Raw genomic sequence first — 16,301 nt, forward strand, 5'->3', positions numbered from 1 at the left:
AAGTGGGCAAGGTTTCTTTGACAAGTAATCCTTATTTTATGCCTAAATTTGTATCCGAGTTTACTCTAGACCAAACTATCCATTTCCCTGTTTTCTTTCCTGAACCTAAAAATAAGGGAGAAATGGTACCCCATACCTTAGATATCCACAGACAACTCGAGTACTATCTTGACAAAACTAAATCTTTCAGATCTTAGGAACAATTGCAAATTTCTTGTGAAGGTAAGAAAAAAGGACAACCTGTATCAAAACAGACTATTTCTAAATGGTTGTCTAAGGCTATTTATTACCTTTTATTATACTCACTATAAATAAACTATCCCAATCATGGTTGAGTCCCACTCTACCAAGGGCCTTGGCTTCATTTATGGCTTTTTGGAAAGGGTTGGATTCTAGAAGTGTTCTAGAAGCTACTACTTGGTTGTCTGTACATACTTATTTTATTTATTTTATTTTTACATTTGTTAACTGGGTTAGTCCAACTGGGCCCAAAGAGCCTTTTTTTCAGTGGAGACCCGAGGAGAAAAGCTCCAGGAAAATAATTAAAAAATAAGAAAAACTTAATTCAAATTGGAAGATACTTAGTATAAAAACAGAGAAAAATATGCAATATCAATATATGCAAGGCAAAAGTACAATATTTTCAGAATGCAGTAACAATATGTTTGAGAAATTTGGTTAGCATTAAGTGATTTACAAGGAATGTACTTTTACAAGGCACTGTAAGCTTGATTCCTTCTTCAGGTCCAGATAAGCTTAGCCAGGATCATTCTCAAGGGGCTCCTGCATTCATCTCCTTCTACCTCCTAAATGTAGTTAACTAAGGTTATCTAACCATATAGCTAAGGCTACTCCAGCAGTGAAAAACGTGATGAACATAGTACAGTTGCGCAAGTTGAACTTACCATAACAGTAGATGTTCAAATGATCACTGCTGCAGTAACCACTTCCTCTCTCAATTCAACTTGTTTTCTGGTGTGTTTTTTATGCCTGGACGTGGACACTTTTTTTTGCTCCTAGCATTTTTCCTTCAGGGCTCAGCCTCACTCTCTCTGCTGGCAAGAAAGCTCTCAAGGGCTTTGCCCCCAAACTTGTCTTTTGGTCAGCTCAGCTTGAGCTGCCTGATAATTTGAGCACATGGAAGATGTCCTGAAGCTTTTGGTAAGGCTACTGCAGCAGTGTTCATTCGAACATATACTGTTATGGAAAGTTCACCTCACACAACTGTACTTTTTTTTCATAGTAAGATGTTTGCACATATTGTGGAGAGCACATTTCTACTCTGCTTTTCTGCACAAGCATAACATTTAGCCAGTTTTACATCCGAATAATAGAGTTTAAAATATCAAGTTTATAATTCAGAATGTTTCTAATTTTCATTCCACAGTCCTGCTGGAGGTAGTAGGTGTTAATGTTATTTAGTATCCATATTCTATAGTAATTAGTTGTCCAGAACTTTTGGCAAGATGTACCTACGTTTTAAGAGCATTTTGCCAGATTTTCGAGTCTGTAAGTTAAGGGGTATGTTTTAAACTCAAATTATTTTTTTTTTATTTTGTTTCTTTCCTGTTTAGATAAATACAGTTGGTCTTGTTGTAGTAGAAAATTCTAAAATAATTGGCTTACATCGTTCGAGTAAAAATGTACATGCGGGACAAGTAGCCATTCTCAAACATGCATTAAGACTGCAAGGCTGCGAGCTGTATTTCTCAAGAAAACCATGTTCAACATGCTTGAAAATGATTATAAATGGTAAGCAGATGCATTTATATATAACTGTTTGGTAACTATTTTGCAGAAATAACTTTTTTCTTAGAATAATCTAATTATTTGTAATGTCTGTGAGTATCTCAACTGTTATAGAGCCATTTAAAGGTGATTTTCTTGTACATGTATCAACACATTCCTCTCTATTGCTTTATCAAGAAACTGGTGGCGGCAGTTAGCCGACATAGACTTGCACAGGGCATGAGTGCCCTCTATAGAGATTATGCATAAGCAGCATGCACATTAAAAGTACTTTGCTAAATTGTGAAATTGTATCCATTAGTTTAAATCATCAAAAAGCAGTGCTGCAAGAGTTTTTGAAAATTTCAGCCTGTTCATAAGTGTAGTATACAGTTGTGTAACTGCATTTTGCATATTACATTTAATATACCTGCCTGCCACTAGTGAGATCACAGACGTGGATCATGGTAATGGCAAGTAACATATTAAAGTTTGGCATTTTCTCTGAATGGCAAACAGATGTGCATAGGACACGGTGATAAACTATGGAACTTTGTATACCAGTCCTAAAGACTGAATCACATGTAGCGCAGTATTATACAGCGCAGCACAACAAGAGCGAATTACTTATTAAGATATGATTTGTCATAATTGTTCCGTGCTGCTCTGTACTGTGCTGTAATCTACAGAGAGAACTTTTCCACTCATTAGGTATGATAGTGTAACTGTGGTCATCACATATGACAATGAGGGAAATTAATGCTGTGAAAGCTCCCATTGTCAAGAACTTGGCTGTATTACTGAGTTGGGGGAAGGGACAAGTATAGCTGTGCTAGCAAGTTTACCCCAACTACAGAGAGGTCCATTGCTGGGATTTTTTTGTAATATGCAGAAAATGTTTCTGTTTTTATTTCAGCATTGTTGTTTCTGCACAGCTCTGTAAGCTGAGCTCAGATAAACACTGAAGGGGGGGGGGCATGTTTTTGGAGTTTGTCAGTTTATTTCAATTTGGTACTGCTGTTTCTATGCAGTTATTTATATGCTTGTACAAGGTTTCCTTAAACACTTCCACATCGGCCACAGTGTTCTCTGAGTTTGAAGAGGCTTGGAATTTAATTATGCCATAGTCTAACAGGAGGCAGTTATATAGGATAATTGTACCCCTAGTAGGTGTGCAGGCACTGTTCCAGGGTGTTTGCATTGACAAAATCTAGGAACCTTTGAGCCGGCATGTTAGTGGTTGTGTATGTATCTCTTTTTATAGTGGGATAGTTGAAATCATTCATAAATATGATGTTGGGCTGAATGGTGAGTTACTTCAGTGCATTCTAGTGGATGGTATGGTTCTTCTGGGTCATAGACAGAGACCTATAGCTGGCAAGGAAATGGTATGGAATTTTACCTAAGGTTAGCTGGACATGGAGTAGTTTAAGAGTGTCATATTGTTTGACCCATCTTGAGGTGTACTTACTTATGTAGATTGATACATCTCAATCTCTTATCCCTTCTTGTGTAGTAACTAGTCTAAATGTGTGGAATGCATTATAGCCTTATATTGCCAGGATGCTTTCCATGGCTTTAAACCATGCCTCAGGAACTGCACAGATGTGAACACTCTCAAGGGTGAGGAGCACTTCCAGGGAGTAGAACTTCTTGTTGAGACTCCTAGCATTGAGCAGTAGCACATTTAGTTTATTTTGAATAGAATTTATTATGTTGGAAGGTTTAACAGGTTGGCATTCCTAAAAAAGACCAACTGCAGGCCAATGGCCATTCTGTCCCTCTATTCAAAATCTTAGAAAAATGTGTTCAATCTCAGCTAATTAAACTTGTTACCACAAACAACTTTCTGAGCATGACACAACACAATTTCTGGCCATACCATAGCACTTCAAGAGCTTTACTCGGCTTGGCTACCACCATCAGCAGTTGCAGGAATACAGAGAACTTAGTTGCACCACTTTTCCTTGATTTGCCAAAAGCGTTTGACGCCATGTTTCACCAAAAACTGATCTACAAACTTTCCACCCTAGGACATCAGCATTCATCTCTGACTTGGTTCAACAGCTACCTCACTGATAGACTTCATGCTGTAAAATAGGAAAATGACATCTCTCCATTTTACCGCACATAAGGGTGAGTCAAGGATATATCCTTGGTCCTTTTCTATTAAATGTTTTCATAAATGGTCTACATATTGCAATAAATATGCTCCCATTATTCAGTATGCTGATGATTTCACATTTGTCTGCACTTCCCAACACCTATAACAATGTCAAACCCAAACACAGGAATCTTCAACTCCATTGAAACATGGATCTGTAACTCTAAGTTACTATTAAACCCTTAGAAGACCAAACTTATTCTGTTCACATCTAAACAATACTCTAATGGAAAACATCTCTTCATCATTACTTCCTCAGACAAACTAAAATTTAATTTATAACTCATGCCACGTTCCTACATGTCATCATAGATGATGTCATGAAATATGACCACCACTTAAAGCATGCTACCAGCAAAATGCACAAAAAAAGGCGCACTCTATATCTATTGCTGGCCAGTGACCTCAAACTAAAGAGGGGCTGCAGGAAACAGTTAAGTGGGATGGCTATAATACAGCAGGGTCAACGTTGATCATGCATTCCATTTTACATAAATAAATAGTCATACACTATTGCACATGCTAAACCATCTACCAACACTAAACTTTCTCAGACACCAGAGCCTATTTAAGAAAAAGCTAATTTCAAAGCTAATGAGGTAGTTGAATAGGTTTTACTGTAATACCACAAAAACTCAACACCTCTAAGCATAAAAACTTAATACTTATAAAAAGTTCTAATGATGAATTACTATAACTCCTTATTATATAACATGGGTATCAGTTAACAAAATCTCTAAACATTGAATGTGTGATTGACCATTTTAGTGTGGAACTATGAGGAACAAGGGCTTTTTAAGACTCAGAATGAGGAATGCTCCTTAAAATGAACTACACTTAAGAGGTAAGAGACAGGTAACAATATAATCCCAAGTAATGATTTGCGTTTTCTCTTTGTTGACTATGACAGTGAACTAATTGAAGCTGACCAATTTTAGCCACTGCCCAGAGTATACAAATAACAAACAAAGTGATACCAAATATGCTCTGTTAGATGATCTATTTAAAAACAATGAGGGGGGTATATCTGTGGTACAGACAACTGTTCTTACCCAGAGTTATCTCATGCATTGTAAAGAATAATTAATAAGAGTACAAGCTTAGCCACAGTTATTGGTTCTCATGATTGCTATGTTGTTTAAAATTATCGTACTGATACAAGCTCTGACCACTCCCTGGATTTTTCTGAGCTTTGGACACCAGGGACTTACTTTCTATCTGTCTTAATTAAGACCTTTAGAGTGATTATTAAAAAAAACAGTGAAAAGACTTGGTTATTCTATGGCGAAATAAAATATAATTAATTTCACAAAGCTGAAGTCATTAAAATGCATAGGCCTTAACCAGTATGCATCAGAATGGAGAATTTGCACATTGAGATTAAAACAGTTATTTGTACATTGTGATAATAAAACAGTAATTATGAAAACTAGACATTTCTGGATGTTGAGATGCATAGTAGCAAAAAGTAGTGACTTCAAAAACTGTTTAAAACGTGAAATGATGGAAGTACGGTTTTAAAATCAAATATTTACCAATTAACCATATTATGCATGCTAACCTGAACCGCCAGTGCCTAACAACAGTGGCATACATGTTGTGCAAAGAAAGGCAGCAAAACAGTTCATAATATTGAATTGGTATGATGTTCACTAACTTTTTTCCTGCCTTCTTGCATTATTCTTACTCAAATGGTAAAATCTATATTTTCATTTTAATCAACTCCAGTGACCATCTTATTTAAACATCTTCTGTTGCTGCTGTTTATCAGCAAGTTTACGTCACTGATAATACTTTTTCCTTCCAGTAACCCTACTGTCAGCAAATCCACAATTTCTTTCATCTTACTCCTTCTATTATTGCTGCTATACCACTGAAAATAACCCATTATTTGGATCTATTAGAATAAGAAAAAAATTAAACTGGTAATAATCATCATCACCAGCTGTAGTTCAGCACCTTGTCCTCCAGGAATTATTATTGCATAAACTAATGTTGACTTGCTTAAATTAAAGCTTCTGTTCTCCCTCCAGTTCATAATATACTCACAAATTCACTATAACAGCAGCTGTGATATTCAAAAGAAAGTGGAAACTCTGTCACTTTTACTTCCTGGCTGATCCCTCTATGTCAACAGCTGCATATGCATGCACTTGACTAGCATGCATCGCGTGACAGGCTGTTGCTCTTTTCAGCCCAGTCCCTCAGTAAATTGGCATGGTTGAAACTATAATAAACAGTGGGCATTGTTTATGTTTGTTTGGATTATGGGCTGAGTTCAATAACAGCCCTAAAGCTTTTTTAAAATAAATGTATTTATTTTAAAGCCGCAGAACTCGATACTGTGAACATCAGCATTATGAGCTGTGCTTGAGTTCTGTGGCAGGGAGAATACAGCAGCTGTGAGCTGCTTGTTTTTAATGGCAATTCAATATTTTAATAAATAACTTTAAAAAACTTTAATAAAAATTAATAAAAAGAACTCTAATGAAAATGTGTGTGTGAGGGGGTGCTGCAGCCCATCAGCCATAATCACGAGCAGCCCCTGCCTATGTCAACCTAAACATTACCTGACTGATCAGGCTATGCAAACTATAGACTCTACTTAGGGATGGCCTCAGGCATAGGCAAACTAGGTAATCACCTAGGGAGCTATGCAGTTTTTATTTATGTATTTAATTTAATTTTGTTTGTTTTTGTTTTTTTTTACTGTATTTCTAGGTAGAGAGATTTACTCTACATCTTTTATCTGCCTGAAATGAAAATAAAACTATTATGCTGACATTTCATTCATTTCCTACTGAAAAAAATTGTATCCATGGGAGAGAGGGAGTGCTCCTGGGGTTGCTCCAACTGACTTTGATACAGGTCACTTTATGTTCAGATATAACATGAAGGTGCCTGAAGCTGAACTAGTTTTGATGATGGACTGTGGAATGGCACGGTGCCTCAACTATCCATCCATCTCCACTCTGCAGAGAAAAAAATGGGCAAAATGTGTAACACCCACTAATTTGTGTTGACAATTGAGATGAGAGGAATGGAGTGATGAGATAAGTGGGATAACTATTTCTACAATTACGCTGGCAATAATAAACTAAATATTTTTGACTATTAATTTGTCTTTGTGATTTTAGTGGTGCAGCTTGGGCTGGAATGCTTTAATGTGTAACAGCTTGTTTGGGACAATGGAGGTGAAATAATATTACACAGCCATCAGATATTGTGGCTGTAACTGCTGGGTGTGGAATGGGTTGGTAGGACAAAATGGCATAGCAGAGTGTGCATTTGATAGAAGTAAGATGAACTACTTCACTGAACACCTGATGTGCATATATATAGGCAATGTATAATTACTGTGGCTGTCTTCCATGGAGGAAATTACTAGCTGTTTGGTTATTACTATTTGCTTATATTTTGATTTTGCAAAACTAATGTGATTATTTAAAGCAACATGCAATATTATAATCTGTAACAACTGTTTAGAACAAAGGTAAAATACATTACTCTGTTATCCACTTTTATGACAATTAGATGTCTGAACTGATCCTAAAAGTAGCTATAACTGCTTGTTGGGGGAGACTGGATGAGAAGTAACTGACCCTGTTATCATTTGCTCAGTTTAGCAGTTATCTCTCAAAACACCTTTCAAAACAAACAAACAAACAAACAAATAAATAGATAACTAAATAAGAGATAAATGCATCACAGAATATCAAGACTTTCAGAGATTTTGGGGTCTAGAGGGTTCCAAACATTAACATTAAAATAAGTGGATTTTTCTGTTTGTTTAAAACACCTTTATTGAATTATGACTTGTGACATAGGGCAACTTAAACTTATAATAAAAATGATCAAACCAAATTAAGTTTACATTTACAAACACTATACATCACATTTGTTATTTTGTACCATATAATTAAAACAAAATTGCATAAATTGTTCAATTCCTGTCTTCTCTTAACCTCATTTCTCTTCCAAAACATTCTTCTACATGTACTATTCCTACAATTTCCATTTTTTTCTAATAATTTACATCTATCTTTTTCTAAAGATAACTGTTCTTTTATCTCTGTTACAATATTCAGTACTTCAAGTACAGTTAGTTTAGACTTTGATTTCCATTTTCTAGTAACTGCTTTTATGGCAGCCAGCAGAATTAAATTTAACAAGGCTTTACTATGCCTAAACAATTCAGATGCCGTATCCCAGCTCAAAAAATAATTTTCTTAGTTACACTCATTTGCTTGCTCAGTTTTTCTGACAGAGTACTCTGTACAGAATTTTTAAAGTCTGCCAACTCATTAAATTCTGAAAACATATGCTCTCAGGTATATATTTCTTCCCCATTACACCACCAATATTTGCCATCTACCTCAGGAAAATACTTTGGAGTCTGCTTGGGGTATAGAAGTATCTATGAAAGCTTTTTCAGGCAAAGATCCTAAATCTTCTAGATTTTATTGCATATTTTGGGAGTCATGCATATGACATCTCATTGTTTCTTTGTTAACTGATTATCTAATCTATCTTCCCAATCTTTTCAGGCCACCTCTGATTGGTTCCTATACTTATTGTGCAATGTTTTATATGCCCTACTAATTATTCTTTTTTTTGTAATAGCAGCTTCTGGTCTAGATTCAGTTGAAACATCATCCTGTGAAGATCTTTCATTTAGGATTCCCCTATCCCTTTCTCTTTGTTTATACTCTGATATCAATCTTTGATTTGGAAGACAATCATTAGCTTGCAAACTAAATGCATTCTTGGCCTCTTCCATTTTCATTACATTTCCCTATCTAATTATTTGTTCCCAACACATTAGTTCCTTTGCCAGCTTCCTCCAGTAAATGCCAGCTCCATCTTGCCTGTTTTCTGTACCCCTAATTGCAGTCATCCCTCTCAATGTATTCTCCTTTCTCCATTCCTGCATTGGCTTAGTCTGCAGTATATTTTCTGCTACCTTATGAATATAAAATTACATAACATTCTGTATGAGTGGTATTATTCTCCTTAAGGATCCCACTCTTTCTTTATGTTTTTGAATTATTCCCCTTACTTCATCACCATCCCTTTCTGCTTTGAATTTTAGTTTTTTGCTTGTGTCATGTGTAAGAGCCTTAGCTGTGTAGCTCTAAAATATCCCTTCAAATCATTCAAATCAGGTAATACTAAATCTCCTTGTTCAATTGAGAAGATCAGCTTATTATACTTGGCTCTTGTCCTCTTCCTCTCTCAGATAAAACCATTCAAGCCCTTTATTAACTACTATGTACAACTTCTTTGATTAATAAAAACCTGCCTGACCTGTGTATAAAACTAAAGGGACTAAAAGCATTTTTGCTGCTTCTGTTTTGCTATCCATATCCATAGGCAAGAGCTTTCAGTCTGTCAGTTTTGTGTATTATATTTTGTTTAATCTCTTCTCACATATCCTAGCTGCCATAACAGAATCCTCTTTAATCCGTATTCCTAAATACTTCACTTTATCATGTCTCCATAAATATGTGTATTACTGAACAAATTCATGTTTGTATACATAGTTTATAGCTATAGCTTTTGTTTTATCTTCATTAATTTTATATCCCCCAAAAGAATTAACTGTCTCAGAATATTCCACAACACTGAGATGCCCTTTCCTGGTTCCATCAGGTACAAAATAATACCATCTGCAAATAAAGACTACCTTTCTTGAACACCATATCAATTATATCCTTGAATATCTGAGCCCTTCTTTTCTTTGCTAATGGGTCTAAATTTGACACAAATAACAAAATAAAAAGAGGACACCCTTGCCTGATTCCTCAGTTCAGACACAACATATCAGAAAAGAGCCATCACACTTTGATTTTTGCCTCCGGTCCCTTATATAGCCTTTTAATTAACCTTACTATTGTATCAGGAAATGCAAATGCTTCCATTGCCCTTCTCATAAAATCCCAGCTTACTATGTCAAATGCTTTCTCTGCTTGAAGGCCCACCAACAATAGAGGCATTTTCTTAGATTCTGCTTCCTTTTGGATCATAATTGCTTTGTTAATGTTGTCAAATGTTTGCCTTCCCTCCACAAAACCACACAGATCCATATCTATCAATGTTGTCATCACCTCTGCTATTCTTTTAGTCATTGTAGACAAAACACTTCATAATCATAGTTTAAAATAACTTATATGAGCATATGTGAAGTTGGATCTGTTAGATCTTTGCAATCCTTAAGTATTACAGCAATCAAAGATTTTTTTGAAAATCCTAGCGCCTCCCTTCTTTTTAAAATACTGCTTTACAAAATCTTCCAGAGTTTTTATCACTTTCGTCCCTCCTAGCTTCCAAACATCTACTGAAATACTATCAGTTTCTGTGGACTTTCCTACAGCTTGGTTACACATTGCCACTTTTATCTAATCTCCTCCTCAATTAATTGTTAATTATTGAGCCCCATCTACCTCTAAACTTGGCTAAGTCTTCCATAAACATTTCATTTGTCTCTCTTCTTGATTTCCACATTCCTCTGCTTTATAAAAATGTTCATAAAATTTCCAAAACACTAATACCTTGAGTATCTCTGGTTATTTTTTCCTTGTTATAGGCTCCCAGAATTTGACGACACTTTCTACTTTCTGTTGTCTAAGTAATTTTACTAAACACTTCTGTGCTTCGGAGTTATTATAAATAAAAAAAAAAAAAAAGTTGCTTATCAGCAGTCTTTCTAAACTCATGTATACTATCCAGATACTCTCTAATTTTCTCTTTAGTACTCTGCAGTTGTTCCTCTTCTTGATCTGTGACAGTCTACTCTTTCTATAATACTTAAATCTTTGTTAACCTCTCTAAATAATTGTGTTACTTCTTAACCAGATCTGTTTTTTCCTTTTATATCTACCTTATTGTTAAACTCCACTTTCATGTTATCACACTCATTAGCTATAACTTCTGGAGTGCCTTGTATCTTCCCTAATGACTCATGAATAATTTCCACTATCCATTCCTTAAGTTGCTGTCTTTTTAACAGGTAGGCAGGGATGTGCCAGTATCTCATCTTTACTTCATTACCTTGCATTTTTAGCTTAGTAATTATTGGTGCACGATCTGAAATAGCTATTAGATATATATCAAAGTTCTCAATTAAATGCACATGATCCTGTGAAGTATAAATTCTATCTAGTCAAGCCCAGTTATTGAAGAACTTGTAAATTACTCTCCAAGTTCATACTATAAATTCATGTCTTTCATACTAAACATTTTCATAAATTTCTTCAGAAATCAACCCTCTTTTGTTTTAGTTTCCCTCCTAGGACCCCCAAATGCATTTTCATTGTTGCAAATCAAATTTCATTCCCCACCTCTAAACAATATTGCCTGCTGAAGATGGATTATTTCTCACAAAAATTATTTTTTTTTAATTTTATTAAGATTTAAACAAATCAGAACATCATCATCATCCTCTTCTTTCGGCTGTTACCGTTAGGGGTCGCCACAGTGGATCATCTGTTTCCATTTCTTCCTGTCCTCTGCATCTTGCTCTGTCACATCAACCACCTGCATGTCCTCTCTTACCACTTCCATAAAACCTTATCTTAGGCCTTCCTCTTTTCCTGTGACCCAGTAGCTTCATCCTTAGCATTGTTTTCCCAATATACTCAGCATCCCTCCTCAGCACATGTCCAGACCAATGTAATCTTGCCTCTCTGGTTTTGTCTCCAAACCTTCCAACCTGGGCTGACCCTCTAATATACTTAATCCTAATCCTGTCCACCCTCGTCACACCCAGTGCAAATCTTAACATCTTTAACTCTGCTACATCCAACTCTAACTCCTGCCTTTTTGGCAATGCCACTATCTCCAACCCATATAACATAGCTGGTCTCACTACCCTCTTGTAGACCTTCCCTTTCACTCTTACTGGTACTTGTCTGTCACAAATCACTCCTGACACTCTTCTCCACCCACTCCATCCTGCCTATACTCTCTTCTTCACCTCTCTTCTATACTCACCATTACTCTGAACTATTGATCCCAAGTATTTAAACTAATCCACCTTCACCACCTCTACTCCTTGCATCCTCACCATTCCTCTATCCTCCCTATCATTCACACACATATATTCTGTCTTAGTCCTGCTGACCTTCATTCCTCTTCTCTCTAGAGCATATCTCCATCTCTCCAGGGTCTCCTAAACCTGTTGCCTACTCTCACTACAGATCACAATGTCATCTGCAAACATCATAGTCCATGGAGACTCCTGTCTGAACTCACGTGTCAACCTGTCCATCACCATTGCAAATAAGAAAGGGCTCAGAGCTGATCCTTGATGTAATCCCACCTCCACCTTAAATGCATCCATCACTCCCACCGCAAACCTCACCATTGTCACACTACCCTCGTACATATCCTGTACCACTCTTACATACTTCTCTGACACTCCCGACTTCCTCATACAGTACCACAACTCCTCTCTATGCACCCTGTCAAATGCTTTCTCTAAGTCTACAAAAACACAATGCAACTCCTTCTGACCTTCTCTGTACTTCTCCATGAACACTCTCAGAGCAAACATCACATTTGTAGTGCTCTATCCCGGCATGAAACCATACTGCTGATCACTAATCATCACGTCCCTTCTTAACCTAGCTTCTACTACTCTTTTCCATAACTTCATGCTGTGACTGATCAATATAATTCCTCTGTAGTTACTACAGCTCTGCACATCACCCTTATTCGTAAAAATCGGTACTTATTCTCCATTCCTCAGAAATCCTCTCACTTTCCAAGATTTCATTAAACAATCTAAACAACTCAGAACATAATAACACTTAAGTTGAGTAGAAATATTAATCAAAAAGTGTAAAAATGAAAAATAATTGATTTCAAAAAATACAACAAAACAACCATTTACAAGAGTGTCTGCTACACAGTGAGGATTCTAATAGATTTCATTTTAACAAATTATTATGCATAAAAATTACAAATTATTTATTTAGTAATTCTTTAAGGTTGTTCTACATGTTGTGTGAAGAAGTGATTCTAGTAGTTCTTGTCCTGATGGCAATAAGTTCCAGCTGACAAACTACTGATACAATGTTGATGAATTCATTAAAAGAGGGAGTAGATTAATTTTTCCAATTTTTTTGTTATAACTTTACTTGGGATTGATAAGATGTGTCACAAAAGTAGATATTGTAGTTTCAAAATACATTCAGGTATTGGGGAATTAAATGCAATTAAGGGTTTCATTAAAATAAATTTGTTTGTAAATAAAAACCTACAAGAAAAAATTTATATTATCCCAGTAAGGTTTAAGTACAAAAACCAAAAAAAAAATATGTTGCCAGTCTACTTTAACCTCTAATTTACATCTCCAACAAGTCATTTTTAAAACATTAATTCAATCCTGTGAGGTGTGAAGAAAGGTCTAAAGATAAATTTCCAAGAAAATGATCTCCATTTGAGTGAAGAGGTAGTTTGTTTTGATGACAGTAAAATTAAGTTTTATCCTCTTCATTTGGAGAACTATTATTAAGGAGTCTAAAATAATTCCAATAACTATCTCTATTATATTCTATTTCTTTTTTAAACACTTTATATAATTTAAATAAAAGACCGTTCTCGGTTCTATTCTGTTGTGTCCAAAAGGATAAAAATCAATGAATTTAGGATCAGAATTTCTTACACTTTGTTGCATTAATTTAGTCTTGTATTCAACAAACTATCTATGGTTTTGTAAATGCAACCACATATCTTTATCCAAATCAAATGTATTTTTTATATAATCAATAGAATGTAATTTTTTCTTTGTCCATTAATTGAAATCAGTATATCAAGTTGTTTTCTTTAAAAGTAATCATTATTTGTAAGTTAAAAGTGGAAATATTATTATCAGTATAAGCTATTGAAAAAGAAGAAAAAAACATGGTTATCTCTTGGATTTCTATAATTAAAGTTTATCAATCTATTCATTATGATGAACAGATAGGAAGATGTGATGGTTTTATTAGTATTATTTGAAAAATACTGTTTTAATAACCAAAGTAAAACATTATTTGAAACTGAATTATGATTTGAATCTTTAAAATAAATAGTTTCTTACACAAAATTATTTAACCAGAGAGTTACTGTCTTAATGATTGAAGATATTGAATATAACTCTAGGTCCAGCAGACCAATACCACCAAACAACCAATCTCTAGTATGATGAATTAAAGTTAATCTAGGTTTATTAGGGAACCATTAGCATTTCAGTATTAAAAAAATAAACTGTTTTATACAGTTTTTTGATGGTGGTAAAGATAATGATTGTATGATATATAATATTTTTGACAAAATAATCATTTTAATTATGGAAAGTCTCTCTTCCATAGTGAATATATATTTGTTCCAAGTGTTTACAAAATTATTTATTAAAATTAAAATATTACTATAGTTGAAAGTTATATCATTAACAGTATCAGTAATAATTAATATTATCAGTAATTATCCCTAAATAATTATTTTTTTTCTTGAACTATATATTTGGTAAATATTTTATCTAAATCCTTACTATTAACATTTTTGGGTAAAATTTTTGTTTTGCTATCATTAAAGCTAAGGCCAGATTTATTCTGGAAGATTTTCATTGTGTTAAAGACAGCTATAAGTAAACTGCTGCATTCATTTAAGGTCAATACAATATCATCTGAAACAGCTGAATCTTAAATAATTAATTTTTGCCCACTTGAATACCTTTAATGTTTGAATTTCATCTTATAAAGTTGGCAAGTGGATCTGTGGCTAAAGTAAAGAGTAAATGCATGACAGGACATCCTTGTTTGGTTCCCTTAGGAAGCCTAATTGACTCTGAAGTATATGAACCTATTTTAACACAGTTAAAAGTACTGTCAATATCTAAACGTATTAATGTTAGTTTTCCTTTTGTTTTAGTTACATAATCAAATATTAATATTCTTTTAATGTTATCATATGAATTCCTGTTTAATATGAATCCAGGTTGGTCACTACTAAATACAGACAGTAGAAACTGTTTTATTCTGCTAGTATGAAAGCCATAAATAATTTATAATCTATATTTTATAAAGATATTGGTCTATAAGTCAAGTCAAAGTGAACTTTATTGCCATTCAGACTAAACAACTTGTGTATCACCGAATGAAATTTCATTACTCCATCTCAACGTAGAGGCATTTTCACATATAGACAATCTACAGTACAGCAGCTGCTATTGGCATGACACAGATTATTTTCTTAAACTCTAACTACTATACATATTGATTGCATATACAGGAGAATTTTTCCATGTTAGTCATTATTGCACAGTTACTTTATAGCTTTGATTAGTGCACAGATATAAATTTAAAGAGTCTCAGTGGAGTTATTGCACAAAAATATTATTGCACAAAATATAAGGTATCATTGTTAGAATTTTCAGCAGCCTTTATTCAAAGTTCAGAATTAAACATGGTGTGGAGTTATTGTGAATTTAGTAGTGTAATGACTTGTTGTTAGAAACTCTTATTGAATCTGGCTGTTTTGCATCTCATACTGCAGTAGCATTTACCAGAAGATAATTAGGTGAACATTCCATGGGCAAGGTGGGTAGTGTCTTTGGTTATCTTGTTGGCCCTGCTGAGACACCACAACATGTATATTTCTTGGATGACTGGGAGCATGGCCCCAGTGATTTTCTCTGTTACCGTAACCACTTTCTGGAGGGCCTTTTGGTCTGAGGTGAAGTATTTACCATAGCAAATTGCAATACTGTTGGTTAGTATACTGTCTGTGATGCCTCTGTAGAATGTAGTGATGATTGGAGGGGGAGGTTTACCTTCCTCACCTTTTGCTATAAATGAAGGCATTGCTGTGCTTTCTTTATAATGGCAGCAGTATTAATACTCCATGTTATGTTATCTATAATATGTACCTCCAGGAATTTTGTGCTTTCCACTCTCTCCACTATTTCATTATGGATTGTTAGTGGAGAGTGTGTTTTATGCCTTCTTCTGAAATCAGCAATGATTTCTTTGGTCTTGTTCACATTTAGTGTGAGGTTATTGTTGACACACAAAATGATGAGTTGACTAACTTCCTCCCTGTAAGCTGAGTCATCATCATTGCTAATGAGACCAATAACAAACATGTCATCTGCAAACTTGATGATGTAGTTTGAGATAAGCTTGGCAGTACAGTCCTGAGTTAACAAGATGAACAGCAGAGAGCTCAGAACACAGCCCCGAGGAAACACCATGTTCATAGTGATGTTCTCAGAGGTATTATTGCCAATGCATACTGTCTGTGGTCTGTCCTTGAGGAAGTCCAGTATCCAATTGCATAGGGGAGTGTTTATTCCCAGTTTGTCAAGTTTCTTTGTCAGGTGTTCAGAGATCACTTTGTTGAAGGCAGAGCTATAGTCTATGACTAA

General features: G+C 34.9%; 1 protein-coding gene across 1 annotated transcript in view; it reads left to right on the forward strand.

Moving 5' to 3' along the window:
- Positions 1–16,301, forward strand: part of LOC122802675 (cytidine and dCMP deaminase domain-containing protein 1-like) — a 1,973,793-nt gene that overhangs the window by 252,636 nt on the left and 1,704,856 nt on the right. Inside the window, exon 3 of the mRNA XM_044072390.1 lies at positions 1,575–1,752. Coding sequence (XP_043928325.1) covers positions 1,575–1,752 — 178 coding nt within the window. The remainder of the gene's footprint in view (positions 1–1,574; positions 1,753–16,301) is intronic.

The sequence above is a fragment of the Protopterus annectens genome, chromosome 5.part0, assembly GCF_019279795.1.
Source record: "Protopterus annectens isolate FY-2018-M chromosome 5.part0, PAN1.0, whole genome shotgun sequence".
Taxonomy (NCBI): domain Eukaryota; kingdom Metazoa; phylum Chordata; order Ceratodontiformes; family Protopteridae; genus Protopterus; species Protopterus annectens.